Source organism: Gopherus flavomarginatus, chromosome 5, assembly GCF_025201925.1.
Source record: "Gopherus flavomarginatus isolate rGopFla2 chromosome 5, rGopFla2.mat.asm, whole genome shotgun sequence".
Lineage (NCBI taxonomy): Eukaryota > Metazoa > Chordata > Testudines > Testudinidae > Gopherus > Gopherus flavomarginatus.
The window spans coordinates 28,534,814-28,561,161 of NC_066621.1; the positions used below are offsets into that span (position 1 = coordinate 28,534,814).

The following is a 26,348-nucleotide window of genomic DNA, read 5'->3' on the forward strand; positions in this document are numbered from 1 at the left end:
CCACTCGTGTCCCCGCCCGCCCCTTGCCTCACCACTCTGCTCCAGCTCTGCAACCCGCAGGGCAGCGACACGCGTGGGCGGACACGATCCTGCATGCCGGCCCCTCCTGCAGCTCCCAGCCCATCCCCTCCTGGGCTCCACGCCGCCTGGGACACTCGCCCGCCTCAGCCCGGGGCAGCCCCGAACCAGGCAGCCGGCCCCTTCCGGCAGGAGCGTGTCCTCCCCACGCGTGTCGTTGCCCCGCGAGCTGCAGAGCTGGAGGAGATCCCGGGGCCAGGAGCGCAGCCCGCGGGGCGGGGACACGCGTGGGGCGGACACGCTCCTGCCGGGGGGGTGTTATTACATGTGGGTCACAAACCCTCCCAGCTCTGCCGCACCCCGGGAAGAGGTGGGGGCGGGTAGGAGAGGCCCCGGCTGGGAAAGGGGGTGGGAGCGGGGCAAAGAATGAGCTGTGGGGGGAAAGTCAGGCTGGCCCTGGCGACCTCCCTTCCCTGGGCTAGAAAAAGCGGAAGCGCCCCCGGGGCAGGCTGGGAGAGGTAGTTCCTGACTCTCCCTGGACGGGAAGTGACGCTGGGTGGTAGAGCTGCAAACGAGCGTGGGCCGCTGCAGCTCTGCCTGGCTCGCGCGGGGCCGTTGGAGCCTCTCCCGGGGCCGGAGAAGGGTTTGTGCCTTTGGAGCTCTGGGCATGCGCAGATCGGGGCGGAGCAGAGTCCCGCATTAACCCCCTGTGGGGGTGGGCGGGGGCTGGGAAAGAGGCAGGTGGGAAATGTCTGTGCAGCCCGGACGTGGCCGGGGGGGGGGAAGGGCAGGTGACCCCCCGAGGAGCGGGGAGAGAAAGGGGGGGCTGAGATCCCCTCGGATTTACTGCTGCCCCCTCCCGTGGGGACCTCCTCTCCCGTCCTGCCCCCTTTCTCCCTAGAGAGCAACGAGCAGCACCCAGGGTGACCCCCCCTTCCCCCGAACCCCTGAGAAGTTCCCTGTTGCCCTCCCCCCATTGTGCCCCATTTTCTCTCCCCTTCGCCAATGGCCAGTTCAGATCTCAGGTTTGGGGTGTTTCCCCCCATTTTCACCTGCGGGGATTTGTCCTTGTGTGGGTGGGAAATGGTTCCCCCGAGTGATTTCTGGACTGGCAGAGGGTTAATGGGCAGAGGCTGGGGGGGCCCTGACACAGGGACACTGCTGGGCTGGGCTGGGGGGCCCCTCTCTGCTGGCAACAGGGCGTGGGAAGGACCAGGAAGGAGAGGGGGGAGCAAGTGTCCCCCATGGAGATGGCCTAGCCCCAGGTTTCCTAGGCCAGCTACTTTTCCCTCCCCATCACCTGCTGGTCACATTCCCAGACCCCATTGCCAGCCCCTCTCCACAGCTAGTGACCTTCTGATTCCAACCCCGCTCCTTTCCCCTCCTGGCCCTCTGAGTGTGAGGCAAGTATAATCCGTCCCATTCTGTTGTTGATTCAATATCCCTGTGTAATCTCCTCCAATTTCCCCTCTTTTCTCTTGAACTGTTGAATGGTGACATAAAATCTTCCCCCATGTTGATGCTTGTCCCTTATATTGGCAAATATTTAGTTTGTGCCCCATTTTCTCCTCTAGTTTTGAAATACTGATATTGAATTCTCAAAAATCTTCCCAGTTTTCTCTACAGGTGTGTGACTGAGATCAGGGTTCCCATCGTACTGAGCGTGGCCCTGTTCTGCCAGGAGCTGCGGAGACCCCAGCTGAGATCTGGGCCTTTTTCTGCCAGGCACTGAAGAGACCCCAGGTGAGATCAGACCACACTGTTGTCCAGGTAAAACTGAGACCTGCACTGAAATCACGGTCCCGTTTGTGCCAGGCAGCGCACGACTGTGACCCAAATTGCTGCCTCCACTGTTCTGATTACTTCAGAGACCTCGACTGAGACGTGTGTCCCCTTTGGGCCTGGCATTGCACTGACCCTAACAAAGATCACACCCCAGTGCTGTACTGTGCACTGCACAGACTCTGACAGAGATCCTGCCCCCACATTTTGCCAGTTGCTGCAGGGGCCCTAAACAAAATCAGGGATCCTGTAATGCTGGGAGTTGCAGAGTCCCCAACTGAGATCAGGCTTCCTGTTGTGCAGGGCTCTGCAAAGACACTGACCAAGATCAGGGTCCCCATTGTGATAGGTGCGGAAAAGACACCAAGGGTATCTCTACATTGCCATTAAAACCCCTCACTGGCCCTTGCCAGCTGACTCAGGCTCACAGGACTCCGGCGAAGGGGCTGTTTAATTGCAGTGTAGATGTCTGGGCTCAGGCTGGAGCCAGGCTGTAGGACCCTGCGTGGTGGGAAGGTGCCAGACCTTGGGCTGCAGCCCCAGCCAGAACATCGACACCGCAATTAAACAGCCCCACAGCCCAAGCCGTGTGAGCCCAAGTCAGCGGGCACGGGCCAGCCGCTGGTGTCTGACTACAGTGTGGACATGCCCACAGGGACAGAGAGGCCTTGCCACAAAAAGCTCAAAGGCTAAATAGGTCAATGGTGGGAGGCAATTCTCCATTTTACAGATGGGGAAACTGAAGCTCAGAGAGCTGAAGTAATTTGCTCAAGTTTGCATGGAGAATTTGTGGCAAAACTGGGAACTGAACCCAGATTGTTTGAATTCTTGCCTCTCCCCTTATCCACAAGCCCAGAGTGTGTGTTCAGTGTTGTTCTGGTCTGTATCTGCCTTGCATTGGCTTCCAAGGGAGACTGTGGAATTCCCTTCACTGGAGATTTTTAAGACCAGGTTAGAGATACACCAGTCTGGGAATGTCTAGGGATACTTGGTTCTGCCTCAGCACAGGAGACTGCAGTAGACGACCTCTCAATCCCTTCCAGGCCTGCATTGAAATAATTCTCTTTTGTGCTGTGTCCTGTTCTACGATTAGCTGTTTTGCATGTTGCATTTTGGAATTGTGATTGCACCATGTTGTGTTGCATAGTTTTATGGTGCGTTGTTTTGCCTCAGCTTGTTTGGTGTCTATGTTGTGTTGGTTTGAGTTGAGCTATTTTGCATTGTGTACTTTTGTCCTAAGGTGTGTTACTTTGCATTGTGTTGCTTTCTTCTCCTTAGTATTGTGTCATTTTATGCTGTGCAATGTAGTTTTTTGTTTTGTTGTTGTTTTTTGAATGGTTTGACATCATGTTGTTTTGTGGTTTTTTTTCTGTATGTTGTTTTATAAATATATATCGCATAGCATCCTTGAAATGTAGGGCTAGATAGGACCTCAAGATGTCATCAAGTCCAGCTGTTTCTGCCTAGGCAGGGCCAAGTATATGTTGATTATCTCTGACAGAGGTTTATCCTACCTGTTCTTAAAAACTTGCAGGAAAAGAGACTCCACAGCCCCCCTTGTAAGACTATTCCAGAGCTGAAGTACCTCAGCTCTGGTGACACACACACAGATTTTAGTGGTGAGCAGCTGTGGAGAGAGAGGAGACCTCAGTGAGTGGGCAGCTGGGTAAAGAGACTAAAGCTGGGAGGAGAAATATTGATGTGTGCAAGGTCTGTGACAGAGCTAAAACTAGATCCCAGTTCTAGTGCCACCATCCTGCTGTTCTGGGCACTGAAGGTCTCTGCCATACTGGTGTTTTAGGCACTGGTGCAAACCTTTAGTACAGACAGAGTTTACACTAGTGCATTCTGGCACTGGTGCACCATGTCCCTGTTTGAAAGTTTGAAGTGGTGGGATGGGAGGGGCAGTGACCTCACAGAGGCCTGGGGCTGGCTGACCAGTGCAGCTGGTAAGGGAGGGGCAGCAGTGAGTGCTGCAGGTATGAGCCAGGAGCACAGCCCCACAGGACTGGACACTGACTTCTCATGACATACACACTCAGCTGTGTGCAGGGACCGCAGCTGAGCTGCCCTGCCAAGACAGCCTGTGCATCCGTGGACAAACCATCTCTTCCTGCAGCCTAATACAATGGGGTGTGGGGACCTTTCCAAGCTGCGGGTGATGTGGCTCTGGCGTTAATGGGGTATGTTCCTGGCTCTGTCCCTGACCTGCTTGGTGACCTTGGGGAAGTCACAGCCCCTCTCTGTTTTCCTCCTACCCATTGTCTCCTTGGATTGTGATCTCTTTGGGGCAAGGACTGTCCCTCTCTGTGCAGTGCCCAGCAGAATGGGGGTGCTAATCTCAGTCAGGTTCTCTGCCATGTGCTGCACGATGGGACCCTGATCTCCATCAGTTTCTCTGCAACACAAAGCACAGTTTATAGACTCACAGACTTTAAGGACAGAATGTAGAGGTGTATTTCAGATGAGGTCTCATCAGTGCCTTTTATAACAGTACTAACCCTTTCATGTGTCTGCTGGAAATACCTCACCTGATGTATCCTAGGACTGCATTAACCTATTTCATGACTGCATCACATTGGCAGCTCATAATTATCCTTTGATCAACCAGTCTCCTCTGTCACTTCCAATCGATAAATCCCCAGCTTATTTCAAAATTATACACTTGGGTACTAACAACTAGAATTTGTACACTATTCATTTTCATCCCATTTCTATTACTCCAACTTTCAAGGACATGCAGATTTTCTTGTATGATTTTCCTGTCTTCCTCCATATTGGCAATCCCTCTCGGCTTTGTGTCCCAGTCCCACTTCTTGTGCCAAGATCACTAATAAAAATGTTGAGTAAGATTGGTCCCAAGGCTGATCTGAGGAACTCCACTAGTAACTCCCTCCAGCCTGATAACTCACCATTCAATATGATCCCCTTGTAGACTCCCCTTGAACCAATTCTTTATTGACCTTTCAGTTCTCATATTGATCCCCATCTTCTCCAATTTAACAAATAGTTTCCCATGTGGAGCTGTATCAAAAATCTCACTCACGTCCAGATCAGGTTTCTGTGGCACAGTCTACCTTTTGTAACACCATGTTTTATTTATTTATAGTGCTGAAGGCTGGGAGGAAGTGTTAGCAATAGGTTGAGAATGGCCATGTGGAGGTAGGGGAGGGGATGGCAGACAGTGGGGAGGTGGGGGAGATGCAGCATTGGAGGTGTATCTGGGAATGTGTTTTGTAGGAGTCCATGTCTCTGCTCCCTGTGGCTGTTGTGCATTCTGTACCAAAACAGCACATCAGCAGAGCAGACGCGCACACTGTAGCTCTGTCTGTAACACGCGGCGTTCACTGCCAGACGGGCTGGGCAATTTTTCAGAGACCCAGCTTAATATGCCTGGCTGGGGTGGGTTCAGTTGGACGGGGGTCTGGGGCTCTGATAGTTGCGATGTTCTTTTTGCGTTGTCAGTTCTTTTCATTTATTGTTTTACTTCCACCTATGCCCAAGGCTGCTCTCTTCTTAACTTGCTTCAGTTATTTCACTTCCAGTTTTTAAATGGGCTCTAAGAATTACAAAGCTGAATGAAAAATAAACAAACAGAAGCATTTGAATGTTGGCCCATAGCTGGTAGAGCTATACCTAGTAACGGTTGGCTTTAGTTTCCTGGTTACCTCTAGCATTTTCTGGTGGGACGGATAAAGCAGTGTCAAAGAGCCAAATGCGCGTTTTTAGGGCGAAAGGGCTCGTCAGGTGTTAGCTCTCTAAGGAACATGTCCACCAGCCAGGGCTTGCAGTCTTTCAGGAGTGGTGCACTGGGTTGTATTTAGGAATCTCAAAATGAAAGGTGAAGACCGCTGGTTCACAATATCCAATGAAATCTTGCAAACAATTATACAAATGGACCCTACTGCTGTTAAAACAACATGGTATTAATACTGATTCAAAACTGACATTAAAATTACGAGGTAAACACATGAGAAATGAACTGACACCTACTTACCATTTCTTATTGCCTAAAATTCGCTCACACCATCTTTTTTTAAAAGCAATGCACAGAACACAGTCATGTTAATGAATGAGAGCACACCCTTTATTGACTGCTTTGTGTTGCATGAGCATCTTATTAAGCACCTAATTACAACTGTACCACTGTAAATGGAAATGTATCAACCCAGCTTAGCTCCAAGTTGTTTAGATGGGAATGAAAAATTTCTAAATTAAATACATGGCAGAATGGTTAATGGGGAAAATACACTGAAATGCCTCTACCCAGTCCTGTTGACTTCTCCTAAACCCTCCATGAGTTCTGGCCTCTTGGTCAACTTGGGTCCCAGTCTCACATCAGCTGTGCCCTCTCCCAGCCTAACCCATTTTTACTGCAATTGTTCACCCTCCTCATCCAGGCAGGAGGTTGGCACTGCAGCCCCTAAAGTACCTGCATTAATCACAGTCTCTTGAACCGGGGCTATTTAGATTTCAGGGAATGATTTATCCGAGTTACTGACTCTGGGAGGTGGGAGAGAGGAGAGGCTGAGAGGGCATTTGGTCTTAGGGCCATGTTCAACCCTGGTAGGCTCCTGTTACCTCGTCCTCCACCCTCCCCCATGTGTGTCTGCTCATGTATCCGTGTGTCACCTTCTGATCATAATGCCACTGGCTTCAGCAGAACTCCCAGACAGGAACTACATCACAAGAGGGTTACGGTACTGAGAGTAAAATACATCACAGGGAGAGAGTAATTATCCTGAAATGAAACCTTCCAGTCTAGGAAGTGAAAGAATTCAAGTACTTCATTACTTAAAATTATGCTTGAAATGATTAGATTTTTATGACTAAATTGCAGTAAATGTTGATTTCACTGTACACAGACAAATGAAAAAAAATTTGTATAGGTAATATACAGAAATGCTTTTGGAGAGAGTGGAGTTTGATTTAAGGATATTTACACTGTATATTTGAACGGTTATATGATTTGGCTTTTGGAATCTCAGCAGTTACTCTTATTAAATAATTGTTGTCTAATGACCCCCCTAACTTCCCACAGCTCTGAACATTAACATTGTAAACACTGAAAAAAGGGCTTAAAAATAAATATCACTATCAATTGAAATGAAAAGAAAGAAAGAGACAAAATGAATTTTAACAAACTCACTTAAAAGCAATTGCAATATGTTAGGGGATGGAAATTCACAACTAAGGCCAACCTTAATTCTGCCCTGTAGTGACACCAGGCAATTGCTGTAGGGCTACAACTTAGGCATTTTACTGTATATATTCCCAGATTACAAATCAGTATAATCTAAAGACACATGAGATCTTTTCCTCAGGTTATCACCTCACTGGGTTGTTTCTCTTGTTGGTAATTCCCAGAAGTGAACAGATTAATAACATTTTGTCAGTTATGAAGTGGCCATTTAAAATTTCTGGGGAGTGTCTTATTTTGCACTAAGGGCCAGGTCCTTGGAGAGACGGAACCTTGGTTTCATTTGAACTTCTCCATGCTCAGCAGCTTCTGGAATTTGGTTCAAAGTATTTACATGTTTCCCTGCCCTGGTGTTAAAAGTGCTGCTTTAGAAAGTGGGGAAGGGCAGGAACTGACTGCAGGATCAGTAGCTGAGTCCCTTAGATAGTTATAGCTCATCGGAAGGAGGATGGGGATTGGTGGGTGTCTGGGAATTTGATAATAAACACACAAATGTCATTGTTCTTAGTGAATTTTCATCTTCTAATTCCCATAACCCACTAATTATCCCTGGCTGCCCCCGGCCATCTGGGGAGGGAGAACTAGTAAACTCCTGTGGCCAGTGTGGAACCTAAAGCCCAAGGATCTTTCCGTGGCTGACTCAAAGTCACCCAGAGTGAAATTCACTTCACTGGATAAAGCCCTAGTTGCTGAGATCTGCAGAGGGGTGGGGAGGTGAATTCCATCCCCCATTCTTGAGCATGGAGCCCCCTTCAATTCTCACCCTGATCTCAGACACTACCCCAACCTTCCCCTGCAGTGATGGACCCACTTGATGCTGCCAGAAACATCTGCCATGGGATCTAGAGGGGACAGAGGCTGAGCTCCAGAACTGCTCCCCCTGCCTACAGCCCACAAGCTGTGCTGTAGTTGTCCTGACTTTCCAATCTGCAAGTTGGTCCAGCTGTACCCAGCCCGTGCACCCACCACACACAAACTTTGTCATAACAAACATCCCAGGATTGGGAAAGACCATCTGGGGCTGTCTGCAGTCTCCCTTTGCTGCTGTGAGGGGAATGGGCTGGTCCCTCATATAGGATACAAAGATATCCAGTGGCAGAAGGGAAATGTAGTTTCTTCCAGGGGGTTGAAATGTTTGCTTTAGAGTCCTGAGCTCTGTCTTCCTGTTTGTCTCTTTCTGCCACTTTGAGATCTCTTGGAGAGACAAGGTGGGTGAGGTAATTTTTTTAGAACCAGTTAAAAATAGCTTTATGCTATCCTGGGACCAACATGGGTACAACAACTTTCCCCTTTGTACCCCCTCCCCATCTCATCTCCCCCTCAGCAGAGGCTCTCCCATTTGATAGGAAAATAAGGGTTCAGTCCTGTAACTGGATTTGGTTTTACCAGCACTAATGGGAGTGAAAGCTTGTGTGCATTAATGACAGCAGCAGCTCTGGGTCTCGACACATAGGGAGAAGAGATGGGAGTGAGCAGGTTATGTTTGTGCCAGGTGTGAGTTACTCATGTGGGAATTCTGCACCATTGGGTATGCACAGAATTCACATCCAGCTCAGAATTTCTTTTTTTTGGCTTGAAGAAGATACATTCTGCCTGAGAAGTGCTACAGATCTGCCTTTCATTCACCAGAGGCTCCTGTGGCACCAGAACAAGCAGCATTCAGCTGGGTTCATCTTGGTGGTAATTTGTTGCCCCGAGCTATACCCGAAATGGGAAGAGAGTTAGTGGGTGGAACTTGGGAGAGTCCTGAGACACAGCTGCCTGTGGGGGTGGGGACAGGGTGGTCATTCTCTACTCACAAGAGGATGTGGAAAAGGGACAGGAGGAGCAAGTTTCCCCTGTGGAGACTGCCCAAACCCAGAATATCCAGTCCCAGATGCTTCTTCTCCCACCATATCCCAAACCTCTTCACCCCTCCAACCATCAGTTGCCAGTCTTCCCTCACTGCTAGCCCTTCCTGACTGGCAGAGACCCTCTAAGCCAGTAGTGCGTCAGGGCTCAACCTTCTGGCTGAGTCTTCAGGGCACTTTCTTCCTCTCTCGGGGTGCCATGCCACAGGGGCCACACAAATCTACATTGCTTAGGCTTTGGCTTCAGCCTCAGGTAGGGGCTCAGGGCCCTGGACTTCAATCTCAAGCGCTCGGACTTAAGCTTTCTGCCCTGGGCCTCAGTGAGTCTAATGCTGGCCTTGCTTGGCGCCCGCCCTGAAACCTGCTAGTGGCCCCCAGCCGGCCCAGGTCCCCCAGTTGAGAACCACTGCCTTAGCCCACGAATCACAGCAATGTTCACGTTACTGCCGGTCATAGAATCATAGAATATCAGGATTGGAAGGAACCTCAGGAGGTCATCTAGTCCAACCCCCTGCTCAAAGCAGGACCAATCCTCAACTAAATCATCCCAGCCAGGGCTTTGTAACGCCTGACCTTGTCCCAAAGGACCAATCACTTACTGAGGTCAGTTGAATCCTAGATCTCACAACAAAGACAATACTTGTAGCCAGTCCTGTAATAACCTGTATTAAGACTTATTTAAAAGGAAACAAGGGGTGTTTACAAAGTTAAAGCAGGTAATCCTATAGATGGAGACAAGTTACAGTCTTAAATTTCAAAAGGTAATAGAAGCCTCTATAATAAGCAAGCTCTATATCTTCCTTAGGACTAACCCAGGCTAATCAGCTGGGGATCTCTTGCTTATGCCTAGAAACTTTTTCCCCCCAGAGTCTAAGCAGCATACAGATAAATCAGTTCCTTCTGTATGGGGTTTTTTATCCCCTTCCTGCCATGTGCTCTGAGCTGCAAACTCAACTAATGGGAAGTCAAGAGCACAACAACAGTCTTTTGTCGTCTTTAACATCCCATAATAGTCTATCTGGTGTTGATTAACCTTTCCTGCTAGGCAGGATGTAATGCATTCGGTTGCCAGTCAACATTTCACCTAGGTAAACTCTCTCTCCTGTCTGGTGATTTACAGAGCCACACAGGCTCACAATGCAACTAGCCAGATAGTAACCCAGGCAGCAACTCCCAAGCATTCAATAAAGTGTAAACACATTCTTATAATCCTAATACCTAATACTAACACAGGTGAGTCAGACTGATTCTAGCTATGTTTTTGTCACTGTTCAATGAAGACATGGGGGCTTTTGCAAGAGCTAACACCTCATCTGCCAGTGTCACAGGCAGGATGGGCAGGGATGGTGTCTCTAGCCTCTGTTTGCCAGAAGTGGGGATTGGGTGACGGGGTGGATCATTTGATGATTACCTGTTCTGTTCATTCCCTTTGAAGCACCTGGCATTGGCCACTGAGGTAGACGGACCATTGGTCTGATGCAGTGGGCAGCTCTGGCGTTCTTATGTTCACAGTCTCTGTCAGGAGTATCTACTCATTTGGACTCACTGGGGGGCCACAGAAAGAAACAAGATATGCTGAAGAAAGAAGGTCCAGTCTCAGAGCCCCAGGGGTCACGCTTCCCAAAAGCTAAAACTAGGCCCAGCCCATGAAAGGGGCACTTGCAGGAGAGACTGTATAAAGGCTGGAGCATCAAACAGCTTTGTAAACCTGAGAGAGCTGCCTTGGGAACAGTGACAGAGAGAATCCCTCAGAGTGACTCCTTTGATTCTGTTCTTCTCTGGCCTTTGGTTCATAGAATTATAGAACTGGAAGGGGACCTCGAGAGGTCATCTAGGCCAGTCCCCTGCACTCAAGGCAAGACTCAATATTATCTAGACAATCCCTGACAGGTGTTTGTCCAGCCTGCTCTTAAATATCCCCAGTGATGGAGATTCCACAACTTCCCTAGGCAATTTATTCCAGTGCTTAACCACTCTGACATTTAGGAAGTTTTTTTCCTAATCTCTATCCTAAACCGCCCTTGCTGTAATTGAAGTCCATTGCTTCTTGTCCTATCCTCACCGATTCAGAAGAACCATTTTTCTCTGACATCCTTTTAACAACCTTTTATGTACTTGAAAACTGTGATCATGTCCCCTCTGAGTCTTCTGCAGACTCAACAAACCCAGTTTTTTCAATCTTCCCTCATTGGCCATGTTTTCTAGACCTTTATTCATTTTTATTACTCTTCTCTGGACTTTCTCCATTTTGTCCACATCTTTCCTGAAATGTGGTCACCAGAACTGGACACACTACTCCAGTTGAGACCTAATCAGTGCGGAGTAGAGCGGCAGAATTACTTCTCGTGTCTTGTTTACAATACTCCCGCTAATACATCCCCAAATGATACTTACTGTTGCAAAAAAAGTGTAACTCTGTTGACTCATATTCTACTTCTGGTCCACTATTACCCCCAGATCCATTTCCACAGCACTCCTTCCTTGGCAGTTATTTCTCATTTTGTATGATTGTTCCTTCATAAGCGCTGTACTTTGCATTTGTCGTTATTGAATTTCATCCTATTTACTTCAGACCATTTCTCCAGTTTGTCCAGATAATTTTGAATATCAGTTCTATCCTCCAAAGTCCTTGCAAACCCTCCCAGCTTGGTATCGCCCGCAAACTTGATAAGTGTAACAGAGAGACTCTGCTGCTGGGAGGGTTTCACCATGTGTCAGAGGGTTACACCCTGGTAGGAAGGGGCTAGATCTGTACTGGAATAAGGTCACTCAGTGCTTCCCAGTGTGGCAGAACCTAGAATGTCCATTAGCAAGGGAAATCCTGGGGGGAATCAACATGTGGAAAGGAGAGAAACCCTATCTGAAGTCTCTCACATTGCCCTTCTCACCCTGGCAGGCTACAGAATAACGTTCACGTTTTGCTCCAGATCATCCCATCCTCCCAGGGGGAAGGAAATGGCTGCAATGGAGCTGGCTCAGGTAAGAGATTCTCATGGAGCTGGTGGTGGGTTCTGCTTGGAAGGAGAGAAGCAGTAAATGTATAGGAGGGTGGAAGCCAGTGATGAGCTGCCAAAATATTAACAACAGGTTCCTTCCTCCTCACTTCACGAGGGGCTCATGCCCCCCCGGGGGTCGTGCCCCATCCAACCCCCCCTGTTGCTTGACACCCCCCCGGGGACCGCTGACCCATCCCGCCCCTTCCCTGTCCCCGACTACCCCCTGTCGCCCCATCAAACCTCTCCTCTCATTCTTGATGCCCCCTCGTAACCTCTTCCCCATCCAACCACCCCTTCTCTCTATCCCTGACTGCCCCCCACCACCTCATCCAACCCCTGCTCCTTCCTGACTGCCCCCTGGGACCCTTGCCCCCATTCAATTCCCTTGTTCCCTGACCTCTGACCGCCCTGACCCCTATCCACCCCCCACAACCCACCAAACACCCCCTCCCTGCTCCCTTACCACACTGCCTGGGGCCAGGACTGGGACTGCTCTGCCGGGACCATGGTTGGTGCCGCAGGACCCAACTCCCCGAGCTGGGCTGGAGCCGCTCGGCCGGGACTGGTGCTGCGGGGCCTGAGCTGGGCCGGATCGGAGCCACTTGGCAGGGACCAGCCCCGAGCCAGGGGTGCTTAGACAGGACCCGGCTGGGGTGCTTGGCCAGGGCCAGGGGGAGCCGCTCAGGTGGAGCCAGACTGAGCCACGCATGCCATCACCCCCCCCGGCGCGGGTTACCTGCCTGCTGCTTGTTTCAGGCTTCCCGTGAACATTTGGTTCGTAGGAAGCAGGGGATGGGGAGGAGAACGAGGATGGAGCTTTCAGAGGAGAGGGGGAGGTGAGCTGGGGCTGGGGGCTGGGTGGACAACTGCTCGAGCCTTTGTTAAATTTAAAAGCTTTTTTAGAACCAGTTGTCCTGGAACACCCTGTTCTAAAAAGGCTTTTAAATTTAACAACCTGTTCATGCGAACCGGCTGGAGCTCACCACTGGTGGGATCTGCTAGAGGTGGTGGGAAGCAGGAAATATCTTGGGTGGAGAAAGGGAGGGGACAGGATGTGACAAAACTGCTGAGACTTGTGTACTCTATAGTGTGATGGATTGTCACCCCGGGGTGCAGTCTGTGGAGCTTCTGGTAACTGCTGTGCCCTTTAACCCTCACGTTGGGCTGGCCTTTCTCACACTGCTTTGCTGGAGATTCAGCCAGCCTCTCCAGGGCCTGTTATCACCCAACACGACAGCAGGTGGCGCCATACACCCAACTAAGCTACCTGAGTGCTTTACCTTAGCCACTCAAGGAGAGAGAGAAGACAACAGCCAATTTCCCAGCGATAAGTGGTAGGAAACAGATCAAAGCAGATTACTTAGCAAATAACCAAAAACTCAAACCAAGCCTAACATACTATCTGGATAGAATTTGAATTAGCAATTTCTCACCCTGACTGATAATACAAGCAGTCCACTAAGTTTCCATACACAAGCTAGAAATCCCTTTACCCTGGAACCAGCACTTCCCCCAGTTCAGTCTTTGTTCCTCAGGTGTTTCCAGGAGTTCTCTTGTGCGGGGAATGAGGCCAAGAGCTGATGTCACACTCCACCTTATGTAGCTTTTCCATATGACAGGAACCCTTTGTTCTAACCTCAGTTCCCAGTCCGGTTTGTGGAAAAATACAGGTACCAAAATGAAGTTCATTGTCATGTGGTCTGGTCACATGCCCTAGCATGCCCTGCTGAGTCACAGTAGCCATGACTCATAGGCTGCCTGAAACGTTCACAAGAGGGCTAAGCTCTTCCACAGTCCATTGTCTTTGTTGATGAGCCATGAACACTGTCTTGCTTCTTCATTGTTGTACCTGAAAGGCTCATTGTGGTTGTTACTCAGAGTAAGCACATTTGAAAGACAGATACAGAGTCAATATCCATAACTTCACATACAAACATGATCCGTGCACACAAGTAGTATAATCATATTCAGCAAATCATAACTTTTCCAGTGACACCACACATGAGGCATTTTGTACAAAATGAGTCATGTCCTAATCATATTATAATCCTGCCACTATGAAGAATGTATTTGACATCTGTAGTGATGGGGCGGCAGGGGGCAGTCGGGGACAGGGAAGGGGGGGACGGGTCAGGGGTCCCCGGGGGGCTGTCAAGGAACAGGGAGATGGGGTGTCAAGGAACAGGGGGTGTCAAGGAACAGTTGGATGGGGCTGTAGTGTCAGATAGGTTCTAATTTCAAGGCACAGGCGTTGGGAATGAAACTTCCCGTCTTTGTGGAACAGGAAATAACCCTCCAGCCAGGGCTGGGACAACTTCCCAGACTCCCAGTGCTGAAACCTGAACCTCTTGACACTTCATTAGTTACCCCCATCCCTAGTCTTTGTGGCAACTGCAAACTTTATCAGTGATGATTTTATATTCTCTTCCAGGTCATTAATAAGAATGTTAAATAGCACAGGGCCAAGAACCAATCCTTGCGGGAACCCGCTAGAAAGAAATCCACTCGACCATGGTTCCCTATTTAAAATCCCAGTTTTTAATCTATTTAATGTATGCCCTGTTTATTTTGTATCTTTCTAGTCAAAATATTGTGCTGAACCAACTCATATGCCTACATATATTACATCAGTACTATTAGCTGCATCCAAACGTTTGATCTTATCCAATAAGGATATCCAGTTCGTTTGATAGGATCTATTGTGTCTACACGTTTTTAATGGGTACTAATTATATTACCCTCCTTTCTTTATTAATGAAATCCAGTATCGGCTGCTCCATTCTCTTGCCCAGTATCGATTTCAGATTGACACACTTGTAATTAGCTGCGTCATCTCTTTTATACTTTTTAAATATTGGCACAGCATTAGCTTTATTCCAGTCTTCTGGAATTTCCCAGGTGTTCCAAATCCTAATTAAAATCAACATTAACAGTCCACCACGCTCCTCCAGCAGGTCTTTCAAAACTCTAGTTATCTGGACCCACTGATTTGAACATATCTAACTTTAATAGCTGCTGTTTAACATGCTCGTAAGTTACTTTTGGAATGGAAAGACTGTCAGTGTCAACATCTTATGATATGAGTTACATCATCTGTTTTTCTCCAAATCCAGGAAATATTTATTAAACACTTTTACCCCTTCTGCATGATTGTTGATAATTCTGCCATTTCCATCTAGTAATTTTCCACTACCATTGTTAGGATTAATTTTGTCCTTTTAAAAATTTCCTTCTTATTTTCATTGGTTGATCACTGATTTCTGATAGCTTCCCTTGCCAACTTTCTACAATTCTGACCATCGAACTTCTATTCTTTACTATTGACTTCCCCTTTCTTCCATATATTTTATTTGGAAAGTGTTGGGATTCCTACCAGGAAGCTACTAGTAGGGTCCAGAGACAGCCCCATCTCCTATATTAAACTCTGGCTAGTAGGTATGTGATAAATGTGATGACCCTGCTTCCTTCTGTCATCTGGGAGACACAAAGGTTCTCTCTTCCTCCTGGCTGCTCTAGGCAAGGTGAGGTGGGACTCTGTTAACATGTGCCTCCTGGAGCTTCCATTTCCCTGGTGCTGCTGTTCTGTGAATCGTGGGATTGTGAGTGGGGCAGCAGGTACTGAGTGTTGGACTCTTTCTTTTTCAGGATCCAGTGACTTTCAAGGAGGTGGCTGTGTATTTCACTAGGGAGGAATGGGCTCTTCTGGACCCTGTTCAGAGAGCCCTCTACAGGGATGTCATGCAGGAGAACTATGAGACGGTGACCTTGCTGGGTAAGGAGTCCTGTCCCCTGGGTTATTAGAAGCTGTGGGATCTATAAAGAACCTGAGCAGTAATAACTTTATACCTTTATTCATCATCCAAGTTTTGACAAGTTTCTTTGTCTCCCTTTTATTCCTAATCTCCCATACACTAGCAGGCAGCAGGGAGGGAGGAGGTAATGAGAGACGAAGGAGGGAACCCAAGAAGCTCCCAAGGCTCCGAGAGGTGGTGCCAGCTGCGAGTAATGGGAAGAAGCAGAGGGGAGTGTGGAGGAAGGGCACCCAGGAAGTGGGCTGGGTGGGTCATTGGGAGGGAGGAGAGGTTTGGGGATCTAGAGCTGTGGGGGATCCCAGACCTTTAACCCTGAATCCCTACCCAAACCTCAGGTAAATCCTAGACTTCAGCATAACTACTCTCGCAAAGACTTAACTTAATATAAGACCCTGAACTGTAGCATGCTTAGGCTACGTTTACTAAATCGTATCACTAAATCGACCACGGCTAAATCGATCTCAGAGCGTCAATCCCTGCTGTAATGTTGACCTGCCCTTAATAACCCATTTCTTTATGCTCACCTCTTTGCCTCCACACATGTTCCAAGCTAATAAGCAATACTCTGATCATGGCATCTTACCTCTACAAGTATAAAATTGCCCACAAGACGTGAGACTAGCTCGTAGATCGTAAAATCAGGTCGGGGTCAAGAAGAGTGAGAGTTTGGAGAAAGCCTTATCCCCCCTCTCCCCATCTGCAGCAGCCACAAGCTGTCTTCCCTCCAGGTTCCTTGGATCTTTGAGCCTGTCGCTCCTGAGGTTGCGTAGCCCAGTTCTTGTTTCTTACATTCTCCTTTCCCAGAAGAATTAGAGGCTGTTGCTCCTGAATGTTAGTGTTTAATTCCCCAGCCTTCTCCTCACATTGGGGGAGTTTAATTCTCCCTCCCATTTCACCCGAGTGACTAGATTTCCTAATGCCCCAAAATGTGCTTTTGCTATGTCACAGTCAGGGGTAGCTAAGCCTTTGACCTGCCTCCATGATCTGCTCAAAGAATGGCCTCTCAGGTATCAGGCCTCTAGCCAGCCCCTCTCTATGTATAGGGATCCACATGCCTCTCCTTTTTGACCAGTGTGTGAGGATTGCAGCTTGTCCTCCACTGTGTTTTCTGGACTAACGTCCAGTTCCTGTGCTTTGCTTTCTTTCCAGGGGCTGTTAGCAGTGTGTCTGAGATAGAGGTGGAACTTTTGGTGATACTTGTATGATGCCAATACACACCTCAGTTTCCTGCTGTGATTGGTATTGCTATGATTATAAAGAGCAGGAGATGTGAGGTGTTTTCTCCCGTAGCTGTCATGGGGTGATATGAATGGGTCATTTAGGACTGGCTGGGAGTAACCTACATCAATCGAATACCCAACAGAGACAAGAGAGTGACTGTCACCCAGGGCTGGCCAGAGGATTCAGCGGGCGTGGGGTCTTGGTGGCGTGTCCCCCTTATCCGCTCTGACACCGCAGAGCATTTTCCCCGTGTCCCCCTTACCAGCTGGAAGGAGGTTACTAGTGGAGTTCCTCAAAGATCGGTTTTGGGACCAATCTTATTTAACATTTTTATTACTGACCTTGGCACAAAAAGCAGAAATGTGCTAATAAAGTTTACGGATGACACGAAGCTGTGGGGTATTGCTAACAGGGAGAAGGACTGGGATATCCTACAGGAAAATCTGGATGACCTTGTAAACTGGAGTAATAGTAATCGGATGAAATTTAATAGTGAAAAGTGCAAGGTCATGCATTTAGGGATTAATAATAAGAAGTTTAGATATACATTGGGGATGCATCAGTTGGAAGCAACAGAGGAGGAGAAGGACTTTGGGGTATTGGTAGATCACAGGATGACCAAGAGCCTCCAATGTGATATGGCCGTTAAAAAAGCTAATGCGGTTTTAGGATGCATCAGGTGAGGTATTTCCAGCAAAGATAAGGGGGTGTTAGTACCGTTATATAAGGCACTGATGAGACCCCACCTGGAATACTGTGTGCAGTTCTACTCTCCCATGTTTAAGAAGGATGAATTCAAACTGGAACAGGTTCAGAGACGGGCTACTAGGATGATCCAAGGAATGGAAAACCTGTCATATGAAAGGAGACTCAAAGAGCTTGGCTTGTTTAGTCTAGCCAAAAGAAGGCTGAGGGGGGATATGCTTGCTCTTTATAAATATATCAGAGGGATTAATATTAGGGAGGGAGAGGAATTATTTAAGCTTAGTACCAATGTAGATACAAGAACAAATGGGTATAAACTGGACACTAGGAAGTTTAGACTTGAAATTAGATGAAGGTTTCTAGTCATTAGAGGAGTGAAGTTCTGGAACAGCCTTCCAAGGGGAGTAGTGGGGGTAAAAGACAATCTGGCTTTAAGATTAAGCTTGATAAATTTATGGAAGGAATGGTATGATGGGAGAGCCTAATTTTGGCAATTGATCTTTGATTATCAGCAGATAAGTATGCCCAGTGGTCGGCGATGGGGTGTTGGATGGGATGGGATCTGAGTTACTGCAGAGAATTCTTTTCTGAGTGCTGGCTGGTGAGTCTTGCTCACATGCTCAGGGTTTAGCTGATCGCCATATTTGGGGTCGGGAAGGAATTTTCCTCCAGGGCAGATTGGCAGAGGCCTTGGAGGTTTTTCACCTTCCTCTGCAGCATGGGGCACAGGTCACTTTTTGGTGGATTCTCTGCAGCTTGAGGTCTTCAAACCACAATTTGAAGACTTCAATAACTCAGATATAGGTTAGGGGTTTGTTATAGAAATGGATGGGTAGGGTTCTCTGGCCTGCTTTGTGCAGGGGGTTGGACTAGATGATCACATTGGTCCCATCTGACCCTAGAATCTATAAGTCTATGAGTTCTCATGCCGCAGAGCATTTACCCTGTTTCCCTGTTCCTGTTCCCCCTCCTGTTTGACTCAGTTTATATAGTAATATTTTCAGCTATACCTTTGCTTAACCAATCATTGTACTGAAATTTAATTAACCAATCCTAAGACATCGAAACATAATTCTGTAACCAACTGTATCCCACTACCTTAATTAACTTACACCTAGCAAAATTAATTATACAGCAGAGAAAAACAATTAGAAAACCAGACTGATTAACATTGTTAAGTGTTGGCCATAAAGATAAAAGAATACAAAAATGAGGGTTTCTCAACCACAAGCATTGAATAGTGATTTCTTGCCAAACAGGCTGCTATCAAACTAAGTTTTCTTTAACCATCTTAAGATCTGTTTCTTTATCTGGTAATGCTGGGCACTATCAGGACAGGATCATCTTCCTAACAGCCCAATAGCACCTTATTTCAATGTGACTGGTTTGGGATGTGAGGATGTGACCCTTTGCTTCCCAGCTTATGGTTGCCCCTGCTGCTTAGCCAAAGGCCTTAGCCTCAGGACAAGGCCTCAGACTGTCACGATAAGAGAAGGCCCTTACAAATACAGGCAGTGATTTTGATTCTTTTTTTTCATACTCCTGTAAGTAGCTAAGTGATAAAAATACCCCTAAGTTCTTAAACTATAGGCTTTACAGGCAGGCCTGAATATCTCTATTCTAACAGTGGGTTCTGTCCTTTCCCCCATTCTATGTCCGTCTTGTGTATTTAGAATGTAAATTCTTCAGGGCATGGGCCATCAGCTATTCTGTGTTTTTACTTGTCCTAGCACAATGGGGACCCACTGTTAGTTGCTCCTTAGCACTAATGTAATGAATATGATTTATAATCACAATAACTCTCCTGCCACTTTGAGCCAAGGAAGCTGACCTTGGGATGTTACTGCTTAACAATGAGCTGGGGGTTAAAAACATGGACTATTTTTTGTGACAAGTATCCCACAAATTCCACTGACCTCCCTGGTTTTCTTTGCCTACAGTAGGGTTTCCAGTTTCCAAACCTGATGTGATCTCGCAGGTGGAACGAGGGGAAGAGCCGTGGGTCCCAGACCTCCAGGGCTCTGAGAAAGAAGTGCTTCCAAGAGCTGCCTGCACAGGTGAGGACTTAGTTAAACGAACTCAACAACTGTATGGGAATGCAGGAAACATTTGGGTTGCCCTATAAAGACCCTATGAGCTCTCCGAGTTCAGGATTGTTCCCTGCAGATGTGTAACCATAATGGCAGATGTGACTCATGGCTTCCCTCCTATTCTAACTGACAACTGGCAGCAGGTCGCTCCCCAATCTCACTTTCCCCTGAGCATTCTCGGGAGATGCAGACCAAAACTGATCCCTCCCTTCTCCTCTGGGGAAGATTTTGGGGAAAATCAGCTCCTGATAGGTTTGATCTCTCCCACACATATTTTGGATTGTTCATCCCTTTTTCCATTCCTCTCTCTGAGATTTTCTTTCTTTCCGGTGCAGGTAATGACCTATGTCTGGATTCTCTCTGTCTCTCATCAGGTGATGGGATGGTGAGTCAGAATGAGGAGGAGAAATCCCATAAGGAAGATGCTAAGCAAGAAGAACCAAATGGAACGTTATCAGGAAGATCCAAAGAGAATATTTCCAGGAGTTGTGCACTCCCAGAAAAACCAAAAGCCTGTGAAATTCAGGGGAGGCCAGAGGGAAACTTTAGTAGCCTCTCAGACCTAGTAACAAGCGAGAGAATCAACTTGGAAGAGACACGCTACACATGCCATGAGTGTGGGAAAAGCTTCAATCGGAGCTCTACCCTGAACGCACATCTTAGAATCCACACAGGAGAGACGCCTTATATGTACGCTGATTGTGGGAGAAACTTCAGTCTGAGCTCACACCTTATCGGACATCAGAGAATCCACAGAAGAGAGACACCCTGCACATGTGTTGTGTGGAAAAAGCTTTAGTCAGAGCTCACATCTTATCGGACATCAGAGAATCCACACAGGAGAGACGTCCTACACATGCGCTGAGTGTGGGAGAAGCTTTAGTCAGCGCTCAAACCTTATCACACATCAGAGAATCCACAGATGAGAGACGCCCTACACATGCTCTCAGTGCGGGAAAAGCTTTAGTCGGCGCTCACACCTTATCAGACATCAGAGAATCCACACAGGAGAGATGCCTTACATGTGCACTGAGTGTGGGAAAAACTTCAATCAGTACTCAAACCTTATCACACATCAGAGAATCCACACAGCAGAGACGCCTTACACGTGCACTGAGTGTGGGAAAAGCTTCAATCGGAGCTCTACCCTGAACATACATCGTAGAATCCACTCAAGGGAGACGCCATAGAATCCACACAAAGGAGATGCCCTACACATGCTCTTAGTGCAGAAAAGCTTCAATCAGTGCTCAAGGTTCATTAGACATCAGAAAATGCACATAAGAGAGAATTGTAATAAATCCCTTGCCTAGGGTTGGCCAAAACGAATTTTTTTTAAAAAATTATATTTGCTAATTCCTACATAGTGATTTTTGCATCCTCTTCACAGTGATGTCTCAGCTCCACCAGATAAGTTGCCTTCTTCTGCCTTTTGCAGCTCATCCTTCTTTGAGGTCAGTCCTATGATCTTTTCTATCAACTCCTTTCCTTTTGAGTCATAGGAGTGTGTGTCCCTCCAGCCAGGAATGTTCATGAGTTCCAAATTGGAGAGAGAGGTTTGATCCCAGCAAGGTACACTGAGGCAAAAACTACCTGTGCCTTCCATCCACTAGGACTGTACGTGGCGTTGACTGCTCAAGTTAGTCATCTTAATGTAATAAGTTGTAGTGCAGATGCAGCCCAGGTGCAGTGGTTGGCATTAGCTTTCCCCTTGACCTGACCTAAACTCCATCACTTTTCCTAGTCTAAACTAACCCTGAGCATCACGGTTATCCTGTTCCCCCATTTCAAAGCAATTGTTAATCATCGAGTTCTCCCTTGGAGAACAAATTGTTTCATTCCCAGTTGTTCTGATGTTGCTTCAGGTTGTGCTGGAGAGCAGATATTTTTATTATTATTTTCCGCACTTAAAATATATTGAACTATAATAAAGAACAGGAACAGGGCAGGGATAGGGGAAAAATTCATTTCATCCTCTGTAACAACAGACGTAGTTAGGGTAAGTCAGAGGGAGTGCCTTATTCCCCATCACTGTCCTCCTTCAATCCGTGCTAGAATCTAAGAATCCTTTTCCTTTCCCCAGTTGTGGGATGGGAGACTTCCAAAAGTGCTCCCTGTGCTATAGCACATGGCTAAGCTCAGAGAATAAACCCCAAATCTACCCTGAGCTTTGCTTTTTGAATTCTGTATTTCCGATTACTTCAAGCCTGAGCATTGTGATTATTTATCAGTTTCTCTAGCACTGTTCCTACCACTGTTTCTGTAACATATTATGTTTTTTATGGGACAGGGTTGTTGTTCCTTTGCCTAACCCCAACCTGGAAGGCCAGGGTGTCTGTTTTCTCTGGCCCCTCCCCACAGACAAATCTGACAGGGTTGAACCTGGCAGGAGCAAACAAAAGCCCCACCAGTCACACACACAAAGCAGATAGACATACACAAGACACAGAATAAACTGAATTATTTGAGCTATCAACATTTCTACTTTCCCACAACATGTTATTTCTGAAGGTTGTTTTAACGTGTTTCTTTTCTTGGAACCAGAACTGGGGAAAGAGAACACTGGAGTCCGTGGAATTACAGCAGGAAGGGATAAGTCTTATGATTTGTCACTAACCGAAGGCTTTGTAAACAGAACGATAATGTTACTGAGTGGTCTGGCTAACCCTGCAGTTAGAAACAATCAGCTCTATGGGTGGTAAATTGACAGGCTCTGCTGCTGATCATGAAATAGCAGCTGTTGAAAGGTAATGTGTTTCTATTTTAATGCCTCTGGAAGTATAGAAAACAATGATCTGTGTTAAAGGAAAGATGCCATTTCTCAGAGCCCCAATTTCTATTGTGTGTGTACAGGAAGGTTTGAATGTGTAGCACGTAGTTTAGTAAAGCTTAGCTGTGTGTAACAGGCTCCTGCCCACCTCCAGCAGAGGTTTCAATCACATACTATGGCAACGTACTGAATGTCATGCAAATTAGTCCATTCCTCCCCATAGTCAGTCTCTGACCGGAATGTTAGAATGAGGCAGAGAACTGGGAAAGTATCGCAGTAGGAATACATTAAAAAGTGGGATTAATCAGAGATGGGGTGCAGACAAAGCCTGTTCTACAGCTGGTGAAGTGACAGGGACACAGTCGCACTAGTGAAGGCTCTGAAATAACAGCAGAAGCAGATGGAAGAGAATGAGCTCATTTGGGAGCTCTGGGCAGCTGCCTTGTACGTGCTTCACTCACCTGGCAGGTGTTACACAAAACACAGCACTTCCCCTCTGGAAGAGAAACACTTCTCCCCGCTGCCACCACTTCATTATACTGTCCATGAGGCTGTTTGTCCTGCAGGGCTTGGATCTCTTTAGGTGGTCCATTGTGATTCATAAAAGAGCAGGAGTCATCCCAATGGAAATCTCTTCACTTCTTTCTCAGTGTTACCTTCTTAGCCCTGGCTTTGGAGATGACATTAGCCTTATCCTGTCTTGATTTTAGGTAGAATTTTGATCACCTTCTGGGGCTTGGCATCTTAGAACTTTTGAGGGCTTTTCTCTGCCTATTTGGTCCCTGCTGCAGTCAGTACATGCTAGACATGGGCATGGTGACCTTCCTGAGGACCTTGGCAGCTTTAGCCAGCTTCTTGGGGGCTATTTTCCTGCTCACAGCCAATGTCATCTTCTCATACCTTATCCTGGAGGCCCAGCTGCTGGTTGAATGGGAAGGAGCCAAAGTGCTGGTGACTTTAGCCCGCACCAAGTTGCCTTTGCTCATCAGACTCCTGAACCCCAACTGGATCTGGTTCTTGTTCTTCTGCACAGCACAGCCATGGAGAAGGGGGATCTGCAAATGTACATTCATATGATCCCTTTGTTTAATGGATGAAAACATAAACTCTACACTTAGAGGATTGGAACTGATTTCAGCTGATGGTCAGGTTTTCTAGGGTTCTTCTGCATTTGGACAGTGAAATGTTGAGTGTTTACATTCATTTCAAGCATCCCCATATAGTGGAGCTCCTGAACGTAATGGAGAATGGAAATGAAAATGTTTTCCCTTTTCTCAAAAGTAAAAATAAAAAATAAGAGGCTTCTTAGAGGGCATTTGGATTCGAAGCAAGGACCCCTTGATCTGCAGTCAAACACTGTACCACTGAGCTGTACCCCCATAAGAGCAGATACTTTCCTATTGTAGCTGAAGCACATCAGTGATTCCAGTAGCAGGGGCAGATTCTCTCTGGGGCACAGAGATTTTTCGGGGAGTTGGTGGCTCCTTTCTTTCCTCACACTGGAGTAAACTCAGCTTTTTATTCCATGGTACATGTTTTATGGACTAACAACAGCAGCTTGAAGAAAGAGGAGAGTGAATATCTCACTGTCAGGGCTGAAGGTGGCCATGTCCCCTTTGTCTGAGCATTGCCATTGCAGGAGAGAAAGTTTCAATGGAATTGAATACCCCGGCTCAGACTAGAGACACAGAAAAGTTTTGCTGTTCGTTGAACAGCAAAGGAAATTGTGTCGGTATGTGAAACTGAGGAGGGACATGAAATGCCCACAGGGTAGCGCAATGCTCTAATCCAGGCCTGCACAAATCGTTAAGTGGCAAGGGCCACTATACTCTAATGTAAACAGCTGAGGGCCAAAACCCCTTTTGCCTGTGATGAGTGGCTCATACTGCAGTCTGCCCCAGTGAATGAGGTCTAGATGGAGATTGGGCAGTAGCCAATACTGAGGTGAAGTGGGGATAGTGGGTGGAGGTTCCCCTGGGAGGGGGACACCCATAACTGTAGGAGTACTTCCAGGGGGTACTGCCAGGGTAAAAGGGGCACCGGGGTCCTGGGAGGGACAGGGGGCCAGCTGCAGTAAGGCAGATCACCGGCCTGCGGTGGGCACTCTGACGTCTGGAGAGCTAATTCCCAAGATGATCAGCCGGAGGTGCCGCCAGGTGAGTCTGCCCCTGCTTACACTGAAGAAGAATGAACACAATTTTTTGTAAAGGAAAATCATGTCTCACAAATCTACTATAATTCTTTGAGAGAGTCAACAAGCATGTGGATAAAGGTGATCCCGTGGATATAATATACTTAGATTTTCAGAAAACCTTTGACAAGGTCTCTCCTCAAAGGCTCTGAAGCAAAATGGGATAAAATGGAAGGTCCTCTCTGGGATAGGTATGGTTCAAAGGCAAGAAAGAAAGGGTCTGATTTTCAGAATGGAGAGGTAAATAATGGTGTCCCCCTGGTGTCTGTAGTGGGTCCAGCACTGTTCAACATACTCCTAAGTGATCTGGAAAAAGGGGTAAACAGTGAGAAGAAACATTTGCAGATGATACAAACCAACTCAAGTTAATTACGTCCAAAAGAGAGTGCAAAGTGTGACAAAGGGATCTCACCAAACTGTGTGACTGGGCAGCAAAAAGGCAGATGAAATTCAATGTGGATCAATGCAAAGCAATGCACATGGGAAAACATGATCCCAACTCTACATCTAAACTGATGGGGTCTAAATTTTGCTCTTACAACTTAAGAAAGAGATCTTGGAGTCACTGTGGATACTTCTCTGAAAACATCTACTCAATGTGCATCGGCAGTCAAAAAAGCGAGCAAAATGTTGGGAAGTCATTAGGAAAGGGATGGCTAGCAAGACAGAAATATAATATTGCCTGTCTATGAATCTAAGGTATGCCCACATCTTGAATATTGGAGCTGGTCCCCCATCTCAAAGAGAGATATCGGAATTGGGAAAGGTACGGAAAAGAGCAACCAAAATGATTAGGAGTCTTGAACAGCTTCCGTGTGAGGTGAGATTAATAAGACTGAGGGAAGTTTTCAGCTTGGAAAAGAGATGACTAAGGGGGGACTAGGATAGAGATCTATAAAATGATGACAAGTTTGGAGAAAGTAAATAAGGAAGTATCAGAGGGGTAGCCATGTTAGCCTGGATCTTTAAGGAAGTGTTATTTACTCCTCATAACACAAGAACTAGCCGTCACCCGATGAAATGAATAGACAGTAGGTTTAAAACAAACCAAAGAAAGTATTTCTTCACCCAACACACAGTCAACCTGGGGAAACTTTGTCAGAGGATGCTGTGAGGGCCAAGACTATAACACCAAAGAACTAGATAAGTTGATGGAGGACAGGTCCATCATTGGCTATTAGCCAGGATGGGCAGAGATACAAAACCATGCTCTTGAAGTGTCCCTAACCTCTGTTTGCCGGAAGCTGGGAATGGGTGATGGGATGGATTGCTTGATGATTCCCTGTTCTGTCGATTCCCTCATGGGCACCTGGCATTGGCCACTGTGGGAGGATAGGATTCTAGGGTGGCTGGACCATTGGTCTGATCCAGTATGGCTGTTCTTATGACCAATAGAGGGCAGTCCCCATTAGCAATATTTATGTTTGGTGCACTGAAAGGGCTAACTTTCCAAAGGTGACCAAAATGATTAGTGAAAGTGTTTTGGAGAAAAACACTTAACAGAACAATGTAAATGAAAATTGGAAGCTGTTATTTAAGGAGCTTGCTAAATGGGGCATAAGCCACATTGCATAATTAGCTGAGCTTGCAATGGCCTTCCACTCAACTAGCTGACATTTCTCCATCTGCAAATGTGGTACCCGTTTTAAAATCTAGATCCAATCAATTACAACACGTCAGAGAATATTCTAGGCATCAATGATATGATCATTG

At 47.0% G+C, this 26,348-nt stretch overlaps 2 protein-coding genes across 2 annotated transcripts in view; one reads left to right on the forward strand and one right to left on the reverse strand.

Moving 5' to 3' along the window:
* Positions 1–26,348, reverse strand: part of LOC127052581 (zinc finger protein 436-like) — a 269,164-nt gene that overhangs the window by 28,633 nt on the left and 214,183 nt on the right. The gene's annotated exons all lie outside the window — the stretch shown is intronic.
* Positions 587–20,993, forward strand: LOC127051470 (zinc finger protein 34-like). Its single transcript, XM_050953798.1, is given in 6 exon segments — positions 587–661; positions 11,747–11,829; positions 15,492–15,618; positions 19,525–19,641; positions 20,010–20,364; positions 20,420–20,993. Coding segments are annotated over 5 exon segments (1,068 nt in total). The 5' UTR covers positions 587–661; positions 11,747–11,805; the 3' UTR covers positions 20,865–20,993.